We start from the raw sequence: 15939 nt of genomic DNA on the forward strand, positions 1-15939 counted from the left end.
GCTGGATGGAGCTGCCCGCTGGAGGTGTGCATGCTGCAGGCATGAAAATCCAACTTTTGTTCATGTGGCTCCTTTAAGCAGGCACATCATTGCCACCGTGCCCTCTTCTGTGATGTTAATACATGAGATTGAGTGGGGCTGAGCCTGGGCTGTCCCGCAGTGGTAAGCTCTTCGTAGGTGGTGACCTTCCCTGGCGTTGCTGTTGCGGAATTTTGATCCAGCTTGGTGTAGGGGAACGGTGTTAAACTCTTTGGGATGTTGCTGTCAGACCGTGTTGCTTGCTGACATGATTTAGGCCTTGACTCTTTTGATCAACAGAGAGATGCTGATGTTCTTGCTCAGGGAATGGCATTCTGCCAAGCTGAAATACCTACCTAGCACTCTCAAAGCCGAGCCGCTTTTTGCTTCTCCTTTCATGAGTCCTCTGCTGTGTTGGTCCCACAGATTGTCAGTAGCCCCATGCCCCTTGGATCTGCCTCACTACAGTGGGGAACCACAGAGAAAAATTCACCTCCATGCAGGGAGTCAGCACAAAATGGAGGTACCGCTCGACCCACACTCAGAACTGAAAAATCCTCCTTTAAACGTCACATAGGCTGCATGCTAAATCCCGTACAAAGGTGATTTTCCCACAGAACATTATGCACACTCTAAAATTGTCCTTGGTTACTCGAAAGCTCAAAGGAGTTGCACCAGGCAGTTAAAAGCGGAATCCGGCTGTTTGCAAACAGCAGTGCTGTCCTTTGGGATGAAAGGTGCTTGAGAAATGAAACGTACGTTATGACAATTACAAAAAAAATCCCATCTCAGTGTTTCGTGGGATGGTGCTTGAGGTCACACACATGCAGAGAGGGACAGAAAGAGCCCCTGGCAGGGGCGTTTTCATGAGGGCCCAGCACTGACCTGCATGGAGCGAGGATCCTCGAGGTACAGATGGAGGGAGGAACAGGATCAGAAAAACAGAACTGGTTTGAAGTTCAGGTGATGAAAAGTGGTAGGCTGGAGTTCAAAGACAGTATTATTGGCTAGTGTTGCTTTAGTAGTTGGTAGGGGAAGAGCTTAAGGCCACAGCGTTACTGCATTGCTGATTTATCAACACAGCCAACACTGTGTATGGTATTAGAGTCGCTTCTAAATCCAGCCGCTGGCAATGAAAAGCACATTTAATCCGTGTGTTAGATTGTTTGAAGAGGTATCTGTCTCCTGGTCTCTCCCCATGGTTGTGATTGCTGAAATAGAAAATGAGGTGAGAGAGGAGACTTTAACCATTTCGCAAGCCCTTCTCCCTTTGAGGGAGTCACGTCTCCAACAGCATCTTTATCGCTTGGGATACTGAGAAATAAAAGGCTCTCTCCTCTCATGCCCCCTGCAGAGAGAGCCCCCACTGTCTCTCCTGTCACTAAGGAGCAAAAATCAAGTACGGGATTTGTATTTAAGCAGTTTATTGTTTTTAACTGTTTGCTTTTGTTTTGTTTGTTTTGTTTTGTTCTCTCAAGCTGAGATGAATGTTCTGCACTAAGGAGTTCCAGGGTGCTTTTGCACTCCTGGCTCTGAGCTCTCTGCAGCAGCCCACCCCTTCAAGATATAATGCTGAAATACATCCCTTATTAAAGTAATTTTCCTTGGTCTTTTACTTCAGTTCTCTTCCATGGAAGAGTATCATTGTCTATCCAGTTCCCTCAATGGTTAATTCCATCCCTACTTAATACCCTTTTGCTCTGTTAGCGTGCAGGTGGCTCACACAGGCTGTGGGGTGTTGCAGACTGGAGCTCCAAGCATGGCAGTGCAAGAATACGGGGCAGTCCTCAGAGCAGGTCTGAGCTGCACCTACAGAGTTACACCAGTGCCTTGAATAAGAGAGGGGCAATCAGAGGCCAAGCTTTATCTGTCTTTGCAGATCTGATACAGACTGCAAATAAGTAAGAATTAAAGAGCATCAGTAAGTGGATGGTGAGAAAAGGAGGTGAAAAGGTCTGGAGAACAACCGAGAAGCTCAATAATGCGAATAAAGCACATTGGTAAGGTGCTGCGATTCAGTAGTGAAGTGTTTGACAAAACTCCAGGCACTGGGATGGAGCAGCAGGCATATGGCAGGTCACGACAGCCGCATGTGCACCAAGCTACCTGGGAGGCACCAGCACCGAAACAAGCCCGGCTGCTCCAGGACAGGTTTGTGTTTAATGGGCAGAGCTGCCTGTGGCTGCTCACCAATTTGCTGCGTAGCTCGCATCAGTCACATGAATACAAATTCACGCAAAAAAAAAAAAAAAAAAAAAAAAAAAAAAAAAAAAGGGTGCTAACGGAATCCAAAAGAAAGCAAGTGAAGATCTCTTTTTTTTTTTTTTTTTTTTTTTTAGTTAGAAATGAGATGTAACAAATCTCAGAACTAATCTCCAGTGATGCTGTGGCCCCTCTTGTGGATTGCTTTATCCAGGCATCTTTTGTCAAGTGCAAAGGGACTCCGCGAGCAGGAAATACACAACTTAGCCAATAAATAACCACTTTTATACAGTTAACATGCACAGAAGCCAGCTAGGATTTATTGAAATATCAGGCTAAGCATTAGCATGCTCACTGCCTGTGTAAAGACACCCAAAGAGTCCTTGCTGGCGAGGCAGGCGTCAGGCAGGAGGGAACAGTCAACCTCTGTGGATCAAACCCTTGGTGTTGCTGCATTGCTGTCTGCCACCAGCTTGGTCAGCACTGGTGGCACTGACAAGTCAGTCACCCCAATGGTTAGATCTCCTGTTGTTTTTTGTTGTTGTTGTTGTTGTTGTTTCTTCCCCCTCTGAAATGTTTTATCTTTCCATGCTGGTGTTTTTCCTCTTGAATCCTAGTGCCATCTCAACAGCCATACCTCTGTCTGTAATTTTCACCTTTCTAACCTCTCTGTGTATTTCCTTTACTTTTGTGGGAGGTGAAGGTTGGTAATGGAGACTTTGGCTTCAGGATCATTGCTGTCAGATGAACCTAGCTTAGTAACCATTAAAGCTACTTCTGTGTTAGAGTTGTTGGATGGTCTTCACAAGCTGGACTGTGAGAACATCTTCCAGCAGCACCTTTGATGGACGTGGCACTGCCTAGCTTCTTCTTACTTTGTCACTGTCAGCCTCACTGCTGGGCTGCAGGGTCCACAAGCCAGCCATGGGAACCAAGTAGCTCTCTTGCTCATAGAAGTGGTCCCGAGTTACATGAGCAGGAAGTGGTAAAGAAGCAAAGCTCGTGTTGCTACTTCCCCTGCCACATGTGCTCTGCTGATGAAAAGCAGGCTTTGGTTTGCAGACTGTCTGGTACATTTCAGGCTCCTAGGTTATGAACACTGAGGAAGGGTAGGTGCATGCCTTAAATTTGTCAGTGCTACAGTTTCACACTCTGTTGACTTCAAAACGGGGACTAGAGTCTTTCTGCAAACAGTTTTTCCTAGCTGAAAGTTGTGGTTAGCCATGCTAAGCCATCACAGAGAAAAGTCTCTTTCAACCTTCAGAATCGTGGACTCCGTCCAAGAAAAAATTGTATTTATTGCAAGCTGTTCGTTTTGTCCACAATTTGTCTCTCTCCTGAGATAAAGAGTTAGTCATTGCAGAGGGCAAGTGCATTCTTCTCTTGCATGACAGAATCACTTGCTTTATTGGGAACTGTGTCAGAGTGGTCCTTGGTCTACACAGAAGAAGCTTTTCTCTGCTACCAGGTTATTTGGGTGATGTGTGCAAACTCTTCCATGAAATTGCTGCAGAGGAAGAGATCTGTTGGAATGAGCTTACAGCTGGATTCTTTGAATTACTTGAGCAAGTTACATCTTCTTGGCCATGCCATCTCTTCTGCCTGCTAATGTCTTTCAGTGTCTAGTAACTACCTTCTTCTAATGGTAGGTGCATCATTCTCTACAATGTGCATATCACAGCATTGCCTATAAGCTTTCTGTAAGCTAGACTGAGCAGTCCCAGCAGCTCATAGATGCTGACAAGCATATACTTCTTCCAGCTCTGCCCTGCCACTGAGACACAGCATGGAAGCCATCGCCAAGTTTGACTTCACTGCTTCTGGAGAGGATGAGCTGAGTTTCCAGGCTGGGGACCTACTGAAGGTAAGTGCAGCTCCAAGCATGACTGAAGCTCAGTGCTGAAATTCTGCCAGGTCTTTCTGTGCTCCCATTTGCCTTGACAAAACAGATGAACACAGATGTCCATAAACTGGGATAGAAATGCAGGACACTAGACATCCATATAACTTGCTACAAATCAACCAGCAGCTCCCAGGTCACTCCCCAGTCTGTGTCCACTCCACTTGATTTAAGGTCCCTAAACTACAAATGTAGTTGTCCTACAGTCCCCCAGTAGTCAGCAAGGAAGTATCTTTGCAGGGGAAGAGATCCAGGTCTTTGGCTGAACACATTTTGAAGATTTGGTCTGTTTTCATTGCCTATATAGATAGTCTAGGGTGACTGTGTTTAGGAAGACTTTGTCTAAAGGTAGGCAGGATGAGTGTGGGCCAGACAGATGGCTGTCTTCCTTATTTCGAACCATTAAACTGTTAGAAATGATAGTTGTCATACATTGTGGAACTTATATGTAACTTTTCACTGTAAGTAATCACTGTTAGTTGCCACAGGGGTTTTAGGCAATTGCAAATGGAAGAGGAAATGTCCACAAAACAGTCTGTTATACACATAATGGAAGAGTTTAAGAGGTCCTTAGCTAATAATGTTATATACACCCTGCAGGAATTTAGCAATGAAAGAACGGCAGACTGGCAGAAGTAGAGTTGATCATACGCAATACAGGGCATGTGAGAGTCTCTTTAAGGTTGTTTGGCTTATGTTAGGGTAGAACAGTTCTTGTTAACCCTACTGAAGTCCCATAGGGGACTACTTGTTAACCCTATACCCTAATTACTTATTCACTTCTCAGTCCACAGCATAGCTATTCTGTTTTAGTGCAAAATGACTGAGTAAAACACCTCTCTAAGGCCTTGACCACTTCACTGGCCAGAGCAATGTTGTACAACAGTCAGGTCTAAACCTTCGTTCTGTCAGGAAGCCTTCACTACCTCTCCGTATAGTCCCGGCTGTTCCATTTAATTGCCAGATATTATATCTAAGCCTTGCCTCTTCCATCACCACCATTTTTTATTTTATTGTCCTTTTAATCTTTGAAGCCTAGACAAAGCTGATGGCATCCAGAACTCATTGAGATCAAAGACCATTTTTTTTCCGGAGAGCTTTGAGAAGTGTTCTGGAGAAATCACTTGTTCTCTTCAGGGTTGATGACAACTCTCATTCCTGATTCTTCCTTAGGTCAAGAGTAGTCCCCATATCCCTGATATTTACCTGATACCTGCTTTCTTAGGAGTCTGAAGTTTCATTAAGCCCCTGTCTTGGGTGACAGTGTTGGCAAGATCACTTTTCCTTCTGTTACTCCATTTCCCTTCCTGTAAAATCACTATAAGCTAAAGCTTTTCAAATTAAATTGGAAGCTACTGAGGAAAAGTGTCAAATAATGCTACACACCAGTATTAATATTAGTTGTCACTGAGACTTCGCTATCACAAAAGTCAGGCTGCCTCCTGTTTTAACGTCCTTGAGGTGAACAAAATAACACCGCCCAAGCCATAGTAACGGTAAATTCGCCTGAGTAACATCTCTCCTTCTGGCGTACGCACACACACACATTCATACCCTGTCCCGAGCCCCCTTCTGCTGCCTGAGCAACCTCCTGACTGTCTTTTCTGATCTGTGAGGGAGATAAGATGAACAGTATTGATGTAGAGATTAGAAAACAGGAAACACGAGGCCCACAACCACCAGTGACAGGAGGAAATCCACCCTCTCTCTCTCTCTCTCTCTCTCACACACACACACACCCCACATCCTTCTCTGAGGGGATGACACACTGAGTGAAACCTTCCAGCTTTTCACCAAGGACCATCAGGTAGGTCCTTCTGGAAACCCTGCTGCCAACAAAGCAGGCCATGAGCCACAGCAGGGTGTAGCTATCATCCCCTTTGGTTTGCCGCAGCAGCAAAAAGGGACCTTCACCCAGCACCCAGGGTGGGTGAAGCAGTGACCGGACAAGCAGGGATCTCCACAGCTTTCAACTCCTCAACTTTTCATTACCCAGATGCACAGAAAAAGCCTGTGTGGCAGGCAAGGCAATGGAGAATCAGCCCCGGGGACAGTAACATCTTGCTGCCAGCACCAAGCAGCTAGAAATGTGTGTTAGCCTCCCAAACACACGAGACTGGCTTACAGAACGAGTATTATTATTGTTAACAATAGATTTCAAATGAAGTCTTTTCCACTTGCTTTTTGTCTTTTAAAACTGTCAGGGCTCGTGCTTTCAGGCTCCTCTCCAAACCCAGAAGGAACAGAAACATGTTCTATTTTATAAAAAGGAATTACATCCCAGGAACTGGAACATCAAACCAAACGCCACACCATTTGTGGCAAAATCACAAAATGGTTGTATCCCTGTCCTCTCCCCTCTAACTTAGAGCTGTATCAGAGGCCATCAGCCAGGGAGCAGTGAATTTGGGCAGTCCCTGGTCAGCGGTGCTGTCCCTAAGGGCCATTCCAGTCAACATTAATGTCAACACTCGTGAAGCCGTGCCAGTCTGCACTGTGGACTGGCTTCCTGCTGTCCAGCAATCTTGGAAGTGGCTAATAGTGGCTTTAAAATACTTTTTTGCCTCCTACTTTTATCTGCCCTGTCAAGCTCAGGGCTGCTGCGGACTTAACCCACTAAATACTCTCTTGCAAAATGACATGTGAGAACACATGATGATATTCGTGCTGCCACAACACACACACACACTGAGGTATAGCTGTATACCCCTCCATGCACATACATGTTAGAGGAGTTTTCACAGATTTTTTCCTCCCTTGTGAAGCTGACATGATCCAGTACTAACAATTAAAAGCAGCACAGAGAACTCCTTAAACCCCTGTTAAGTCTTTCAGAGCTGATTTCCTCCATCTCACAGACATCAGAGATATGCAGGCTGCATCCCCAGCCACCTGAAACGGCATTCAGATGAAGGGATAAAGGTAACAAGCAATCCGTCTAATTCCAACCAGCATTCTTCATTGCTTTGTTTGCACTCAAGTGGTCATCAGCCACTAACCTTGCTGCAAGGTGGGTGGGAAGCAGAGTGTATTAAGGAGTTCTCTTTCATTTTTTTTACACAAAATCCTAGTTTTCTATCAGAATCTTAGTTCCTTTTGCCTTTCTCAGGAGATGTGTTTATTTCATCTGTCTCTCTGTTGCAGGTTTTGAGCTCCCAGGAAGAGTGGTACAAGGCTGAACTCAGGGGTCAAGAGGGCTACGTTCCTAAGAACTTCATTGATTTCCACGTTCCCCCGTAAGTGTTGCGTGCACCGCCATTGCACAGTGCCACAGAGAGTGTGTCTGTGTGTGCGTGCAGGTAGGCAGGTGTGACAGAGGAAGCACTGGTTATAACATACTGCAATTTAAGGCTGGCAAGGACTGCCATAATGCTATACACAGTTCTGCCAGCGCACCTTATTCCTACCCTGAAGCATCCTGTGTTCTTTCTGAACTGAATGGTTCTCAATGCTCGGCATCACTCTCAAGTGACTCCTTTGTTACTGCTGCTCAGAGGGATGTCACCGGGATGTGGCAGGAACTGCATTTAGCTCTCCTTGGGCAGAAGGAGAATAGGCATGATGTGAAGTCTTGGCAACAGACAGAGTCTGAGCACAAAAGGAAGAGCAAGAACTCTCCCTATAAATGAATTATAAAATAAAAAATGTAATCCGCCTCCCCCCTGACTCTTAACTACATTAACTCCCTTTTTCCTACCCTGCTATACACGTTCCCTCCCCCCACGAAGCGTGTGCGAGTTTCTCTCGATGCACTAGAGGTCAGTGCAATGCTGCACGAAGTGTGACAGCTGGTGTTGCTCGTGGATTGACAGAGACGATAGACCAGACATGTCACCCTGCTCCCACACACATGCAAACACACACACACACACGCACACACACACCCCTCTCCACGCTTCGTGACTGCACACCCAAACACGGATCTGTCAGAGGACAGGCATACCCCCCTTCCTCCCTCCCCGCCGTGCGGGTGGCATGACAGCAAGGACTGATAGGTGTTTAAACGCTTGCTAAATGTGCTGTCCAGCCCCGTGCCATAAATATGGCAACGGGTGGCAGTTTTATAACCTTTTTCCTCTCAGTTGGCAGAAATCCTCCCAGAAGCCCCTCTAATTGCCTTCTTTTGTAAAAGTGATGCTGCATTTCAGGAGGAGGCAGAGCATGGACCAAGGCCAGTCCTGCTAGCTATAACACACTCACGCCCTGGGCAGGCAAACTGGGAGCATGCAGGGATTTTGTGCCCTACAAAGTGCCACTGTCCCCTTTGGAGGTGGCACTTTCTAGACTATTTGGATATGAGCCAGCCTGCCTGGCTGAGCTGAAGGACGTTTTTAGTTTGCTCTACAAATATGGGCTGTTGCTTTTGGGCCCCATGGGGACAAAATCTCCCAGCTAATTGTGCCTGTTCACTCTTTCTCAGGGCTGTGACATCATGCAGGGACACTAGCAGCTTCTTTTTTTCACACACTTTTTCTTCATGATGTTTTCTCTGTGCGAGAACTGTGAAGAAACATTTCCACTTTGACACTTTTCTTCGAGTAGCACATCTGCACTTTGAAGGCCAGACGCTAGAACCAGGTGTAGGGAAGAAAGTTGTGTCCTATTTTTGATGGGCTATTTTCCCCATCTTTGTATTGTCAATAATCATCAAGAGCAGTTATCAATGGTGATTAAAGTCTGATTTCCCTTTTGATTGTTAATGATACATAGATAAACTACGATGATGGTAAGGAGAAGAATAACAAAACTCCAAAGAAGAAATGACAGTCTGAAACGATCAGTCTTTAATTGTAATGCAATACAGGTAATTAAGCATTACATAAGGCAGAAGACTGCAGATTGTAGATCTCATTAGCTGCAGACATATACGAGTGTACATTATGTTTTTTCCCTACTTAAAATTTCCTATTGATACTACCTTATTTTACTATTTATGATGACTTTTCTCATTATTTGTCCAGTGCCTTATACTAACCGTTTGTTATGTTTGGTTAAATTTACATAAGCGTACTTATGCATTCTGTGTTTCTGAGATTTTGTGGTATTATAACTCTTGCAAAAGCCAATTTATTAGTACTGAAACTTTCATGCCTTGCTTCTGTTAAAAATTTATGTTTGTCCCTTGCAATATATCCATCACAGTCCAGTAATTTTCAATCAGTTTACCAAGAGCAATTTGATGTATGTCTCAGAATTGTGCGTATATGTACATATATATACACATTTGTAATTTTAAATTTCCTTGACTAACACCTTACTCTACTGTGCCTGTAATTACACTTTCAGCTGAGTGTTACTTAGCAGGCCAAAGCTTACGTGGTTCTCTTTGCATGCACATGCTTTTACAGCTCAGAGAAAATGGTCTGCCTCCGCATGGCCAGTGGGAGTAGTCATGTGGGATCCTCTGATTCTTTTGTTATGTCTTTCCTCCAACCTGCTTTTTCATGTTCTCCTTACCTTCAGTTTTTCTGTTCCCTAATTTATTTCACCTTCTTTATTCTTGTCTCCCTGGTTTTTCCCACTTGACAGCTGGTTTGATGAGAGGATATCCCGCCACGAAGCCGAGAACATCCTCATGAACAAAGGAGTTGGTTCCTTCATTGTCCGGGCCAGTCAGAACTCTCATGGTGACTTCTCCATCTCTGTCAGGTATCTGCTCTGCACAATGTTTTCCTGCCCCTTTTCCTGGTTAATGGTCTCTTCCATAAGTGGTCTCTTCTAATGGTCTGGCTTCCTAATGACAGGAATCTTAATGTGACATTGCCTCTCAGGAAGTTTGCATGCTGCCAGTCACGGGCAGTGCTGCTGTGTCACATGAATGAGAATGAATTAGGTATCTAATTCCCAAATGTTTCTGTCTTTCAAGTGACACGGTGAACTCCCCATTTCAAAGCTGCATCCCCTAGTGACCTGCTTCTCTGAAGGAGCTGCAGCAAAGCAAAGTGGCACACGGGACATCTCCCACAGTACAAAAAGTGTGCCTTTCATTTGTTTTATTTTCTTGACAGTGCCATTTGCTATATCCAAGAATTCCACTACCTCCAGTAGTGGCATTATTATTAACTTTTTCCCACGGATCAATAAAACAGCCACTGGATAAGAACAGCCTTTTTTTTCTTTTTTTCCTTTTTACTAGTAGCCCACCTTCATTTCAGCCACTTAATGCATCTCAGCCTTTCTCAGAGCTTCAAAGCAGAGCTGTTAAATGATGGTTGGTTTTCTGATTTTCCATTAATTGATGTCCAATCAATAATCACTTTTAAATTAAAGTAGTGATTAGCAATGCCCATTCTAAGCATTGTGAAGTTTCTGATTCAGAGAGTTCAAAAATTATCTGGGGGGAATGCAGGAAAACCTTTTGCCAGGAACACTAACTCTGCTGTGGCCACCCCTTTCTGTGTATCAGATGCTTTTTTAAGTCACCCCTTCCGGGTCAGGGTAGACTACAACTGTACCTTTGTGTCTCATACATAGGACAGAATAAAGCTATTAGAAATTTGTGGACCTCAAAGTTTCTTTGGCCTTTATTTCAAACGAGAGGTTTTAAAACCCTGTGCTTTGTTCTGATAGCAGTTGTGACTGGCCAGCCCTTCAACATTCCATGTTTGTAAATTGATGTGTCATTTGAAACACAGAGCCTCATCTAGGTCCAATACACACAAGGGCTACCACTGGTTTACTTTCCAGAAGTCTAGATTTGGCCAAGTGTCAGAAAGAACTGTTAGGGTTCCCTTCGGGAAAAGACTTTTTCAAAGAAGACGAAGGTGCAAGCCAGTTGGTGATCTCTTACTTTTTCAACTGGATTCAGGCATGAAGATGATGTGCAACACTTCAAAGTGATGAGGGATTCAAAGGGTAACTACTACTTGTGGACAGAGAAATTCTACTCGCTAAACAAGCTGGTAGACTACTACAAGACAACTTCCATCTCCAGGCAGAAGCAGATCTTCCTGAGGGACGAGCGAGAAGAGAAGGTAAACACCTCAGGAGTTCCTCAGGGAGAAACCCTTTTATTGAAGGAATTTAGCTCACAAGAATATCTAGGAGGGAGATCTGTCCTTGGAAACCCAATCATATCACTGTGCTGGTGGGCCTTGCAACATAGATTTTTAGTTAATTAGAGCAGAATTTTCTGATTTTGTTTTGGATTGTGATAGAAAATGCTGCAGATCTGCATAGAGGTGCTTTGCTAAAGCTGTGCTGAGGCCTCACAGCTGAAATCCTAATACGCCTTGCACAACCGAGGGAAGCAGGTCGTGCCTTATGAAATGCCTAGATTTCATAAGGTCTGGTACAAAGTTTGCTGTTAGGCTGTGTCTGAGAAGAATTTGAGTCTGGTTTCCTAGCGTCCTTGAATGTACATAGAGTGCAGCTGTTATTACAGTGGAAAGTTTGTGTGCTCAGAAGAATTACCTCTCTCCTGTTACTTAGTGTAGTAAGGGATGTGGAGGAACCCAAGGCAGAACCTGGTGCAGTGGCTGGTGGGGGCTGAAAAGCCCTGCTGAGGAGAACATAGCAGGTCTGGGAACAAGCTGTGCGTTCAGGGAGGACGTAGTAGGTGTTTAAGAAGGCAGGGAAATCCCAGTCCAATGAATGCCTGGTTTTGTGCCAGGAGAACAAGCAAATGACATAGTAACGCCTGCTATGCGTCGCACACACAATAGTGGGAGTGAACGCACCTGGTCACTGCAGTAACCAAAGTCCTGCTTTACTGGGAAACGGATTCTGGTATTACATTACCAGGATGTACAGGTAGAGGCGAGGCAGAAAGTGCACAAATTGCTCACTGCAGCAGGAGAGTGTTATAAGCTGCATGTGGGTCATTCTTTCTGGCTCAGATAAAAGAGAGGATTTATTTTTCAGTCTGAAGGAAGAGCTTGTGTTGTTGTCTCTTTCTAGCCCACTTATTCAGCACTTTAAAAATGCATTAGTAGGATGTAAAATAGACACTATGGGACCTATGAGAAACAGATCACAGCAAATAATAGTTTGGGGAAGGAGAAAGAAAGACTAAATTCATGTATATCTATCTGTAAGACAACCTGTTTGGGCTGACTCTGAGCAGGGAGAGAAAGGGAACAGCATTTGCTCCAAGATGCAGACAGGCAAATGAAAGAACAGGAGTCAAGTTTGCTTTGGCAAATGCTCTGTATATTTGTTATGGTGATAGGCTCAGCAGGGTATGTTTAGCGCTCATCACAGTGGGGTTTCAGTTCACAATTAGAATTTCTAGATGCTACAACCATATTACAAAATGATAGTAATATATGGATTTTTGTTATGGATTTTTTTACAAATGAAGGTTAAGGGCAGTATTTCCAAAAAGATTTTGCCTCCTATGCTGGTCCTCACATCGGTGATCACATTTCCAGCCCAGCATCACCTTTTACTACCCATTCTTCAAATGGGGGATGGGGAAGATCTAAAATATGGGATTCTTTATTTGTCCTTCTGTTCAGGGAGGCAGGAGCATACCTTTGGAAGAGCCTCCAAGGTGAAGGGTAGTGATAATTATCAGTAGGTAATGATTGCTAAGCTTCAGTCAGGGTTGTGGTGGGAAGCAAAACCTGACCTCACTTTTGGGATCTTTCTTCCATCAGGAAAGGCGTGGTGGGAGTCTGGAACGGATGGGATGGGACGCTCTCCATCTGGGTGGAGCATCTGGAGAAGCTCATTCTTCTATATCCAGGAGATACGTTGATCATCCAGTCCCTGTATTGCACCAGCAACAGGTACTACCAGGAAAAAGAAGCCTGGGCACATGAAACTGGCCTTGATTGCTTGGTGGCAAGGGAACACTCACTTTATCAAAATCTGCCACCCTGAGTCTGCTTTAGGAGGCAGAGTCAGTTTGATCTTCATATGGAAGTAGCAACAATGATGGCATTGGCCTAGGCAGATCTTTTGGGCTGAAACAAATGTCAGCTTTTATTTAGTTCTGTGATCTTTGGGACTTACTGACAAAACAACAACAACAACAAAAAAAAGAAATTAGCACACTGTAGCCCTTTCACTGGGAACCTGAGACTATTGAGCTCTACCCCAAAAAATTGAAAGCAAGGGTAGTGTCTTGTGACAGTTTGGAAAAACACTCCCAGATCTGGCACACACAAATAGGTGGTTTCAGGAACTCCTCTTGAGTCTGTAGGACAAGTGAAACCTTGCTGCCTCTTTCTTCTCTCTTATTGCACTGACAGTCTGCACCACACAACACATCGGGGATTAGAAATGACTATGGTAACCCCAGAAAACTATGGCTTCCTCCAAAACATTCCTCCTCCTGTTCTGGGCCCTTTCTATTCCCTCTCATCACGTTGCACCCCTGATGCATGATGTTTCTTTGCTCTCTTGGTGGCACAGGAATGGAGAGGACAACAGCAATCCTTGGTGACGTCTTCACAGTTCTTCCTGATTAATTAGGGTGGAAATAGTTTTCCCCAAAATCCCAAACACAGCATCCTGCGAGCCTCTACGAAGAAAATTAACTATCCCAGCCAAAGCCATAACACTGGGGTTGTCTCATGTCTCTTGGCAGAGACAGTGTAGCATCGGCCAAGGAGAGGACTTGTCTTGATGAAGGCATAAAATCCAATGCCACGTCCATTGAGGCAAGAGAACTCCTGTATCACATGGCCAGGGACAATCATGAAATGGCTGTTCTCTCTTCAGACAAGTAGCATCGCCTGTCAGGGGACTGATGATGGAATCACACAATCTCTGACAAAGCTGAGGATCTGCACTCTTTGGAGCACTGTCTATGCCTGAGTCACATTCGTTACAGAGCAAAAAGTCTCAGAGGTGTGAAGTGTCCGTGCAGTAAATCTTGCAGCTGCAAAGCCAAATTGAGTTCACTCACATCTAGGCAGGGACAGCTGAGGTGCAAATTGTGCCCCAGTCTCAGGGACCTTTTAGGCTGACAAAGGTGTAAGTGACACCAAGGGAGCATATAGAAGAGTAAGTGCAAGAAAATCAGCAGCAAGAGGGAGAAAACAATAGCTGCTTACAGCAAACACAAGCTGTTCTTCCTCCCCTCTGTTGATACAACTGATCAGATCTTGTGTCACTGAAGTACTGCTGCAACCTGAGCTAACATGATAACAGATTCTGTCAGACTGTTATTGTAAAAAAAAAAAAAAAAAAAAGTAAAAACAATTTCGGTGCATGTAAAGGCCTGAAGAGCTGAAGGCACTAAGGCACTCAGCACCTCTTGGTTGTGCAGACAATAGAGAACTTGCTCCCTGGATGATTTGTATTGATATGACTTGAGATGTGCAGTCATACGCAATTTTTTTCTATGAATGTGATTTTGTCCCTTTCCTCTTCCATTAATTGAGCTACTGGATTCAAAGGCCTGTTCCCTGCTCTTTACAATGTGGGGCAGCCCAAAGAAAAAGTAAAATAGGGAGACTGGGTCTTAATAACTCCAGATAGGCAAAACTCCCCTTGTTGAGCTGGCTTTTAACCTGTGATTTATAATAGCCTTAGGTTTTCTCCAAAACTCCCAGAAGCCAAAAAAGCCACTGGCCCCTTTTCTCAGTAGATGTGGAAAAGTGTCCACATCTCAACTTCCAACTTCTAAGAAGAAAAATCCAAAATAGAACAGTCTAAGTTGACCTCCTCCATGAGAGGCATTGCTTCCAGGACTGCAACATAGGGACTGTACTGCAAGCTGACTTTTAAGACGATTTGCATGAGGCTTGGACCTTGACCACCTTGACTCTTAAAGTCCCTCATTCTTACACCTCAGTACATTCATGACTTTTCTCTTGCTGTTGTCTTTCTAGGATAGATATGGGGGGAGTCTGGACAGGAAAGAAGGGCTGCATGGACTAAGGAATCATGGCCAAGGAAGTGCAGCAGCTATGCAACGGAGACACACAGACCCCCTGCACCAGCAGACACCAGTAAGTGACGTACCTGCAAGGCCCAGCTCACTGGGTTCCTTATCAATGGCAAGCTGTCTAGGCAATGCTCCCTGCACAGAGGTTGCATGAGGAATAGTGTGTTATGGCTGTTGAGATATATGTTAGAAGATGTTCCTGAGTCTCAAGACTCTATCACAGCTGCTTGAATCTGGTTGAATCCATATGAGCCTAGTTCCAAGTCTGTTCTCAAGATCAGTTTTAGTTAACATGCAGAATTATTAGAAGAGGGAACTTAGCATGAGCTCAACACAATAAGCATCTGGGGCTTTGTGAGTGAGCCTGAGCTCACCAGTGGGTCTGGATCAAGCATGTGATTCCTTGTTCCCTGCCTGTCTCTGTCTCCTTCCCAGCGAACGCTATGGGTCCGTGCCTTGTACGACTTTGATGCTGTGGAACACGACGAGCTGGGCTTCCGCAGTGGAGACATCGTAGAGGTTCTAGACAGCTCCAACCCATCATGGTGGAAAGGACGTCTGCGTGGAGAACTGGGTCTCTTCCCTTCCAACTATGTCACACCAGTGCTCCTGTGAGGGCACAGTATGCCCCGGAGGGCTGTATCAGAGCTGCTCTTCTGACATGACTGGGACAGAGAGGGAGTGAATCTTCCCTTGCCCCCAGGACATATGGTGTTTTTGCTTTTGTCTTAATTTATTGGGAATTGATCTTCTGAAATGCTGGTAAGAAACAGAACCCTTTGAAGAGGGTGGGAATTTTTTCCCGTTTTGTACATCCATAAAGGGGTAGGGAGCAAGAAACCTGGACTGTTTACTGAGACCTTGCCGGATCCTCCCTGCCCTGTTATTACTTTGGCTAAGTATTGATAACTTCCTGCAATTAGGTTTGTTTTGTGGAAATGCACCTCAGACAAGTCAGGTTTCAATCTTTAGGTGGCAC

The 15939-nt window shown here is 44.8% G+C and overlaps 1 protein-coding gene across 1 annotated transcript; it reads left to right on the forward strand.

Moving 5' to 3' along the window:
• Nucleotides 1-4006: 4006 nt before the first annotated feature.
• Nucleotides 4007-15575, forward strand: GRAP2 (GRB2 related adaptor protein 2; the record flags this gene model as incomplete). The annotated part of the gene is made up of 7 exons (XM_084293416.1): nt 4007-4084; nt 7265-7356; nt 9650-9769; nt 10929-11094; nt 12721-12852; nt 14905-15024; nt 15396-15575. The coding sequence occupies 7 exons, from the start codon at nt 4007-4009 to the stop codon at nt 15573-15575; spliced, it is 888 nt and encodes a 295-aa protein (XP_084149542.1).
• Between the last annotated feature and the right edge of the window lie 364 nt (nt 15576-15939).

Source organism: Netta rufina (genome assembly GCF_964035555.1).
Source record: "Netta rufina genome assembly, chromosome: 1".
Classification (NCBI taxonomy): Eukaryota; Metazoa; Chordata; class Aves; order Anseriformes; family Anatidae; genus Netta; species Netta rufina.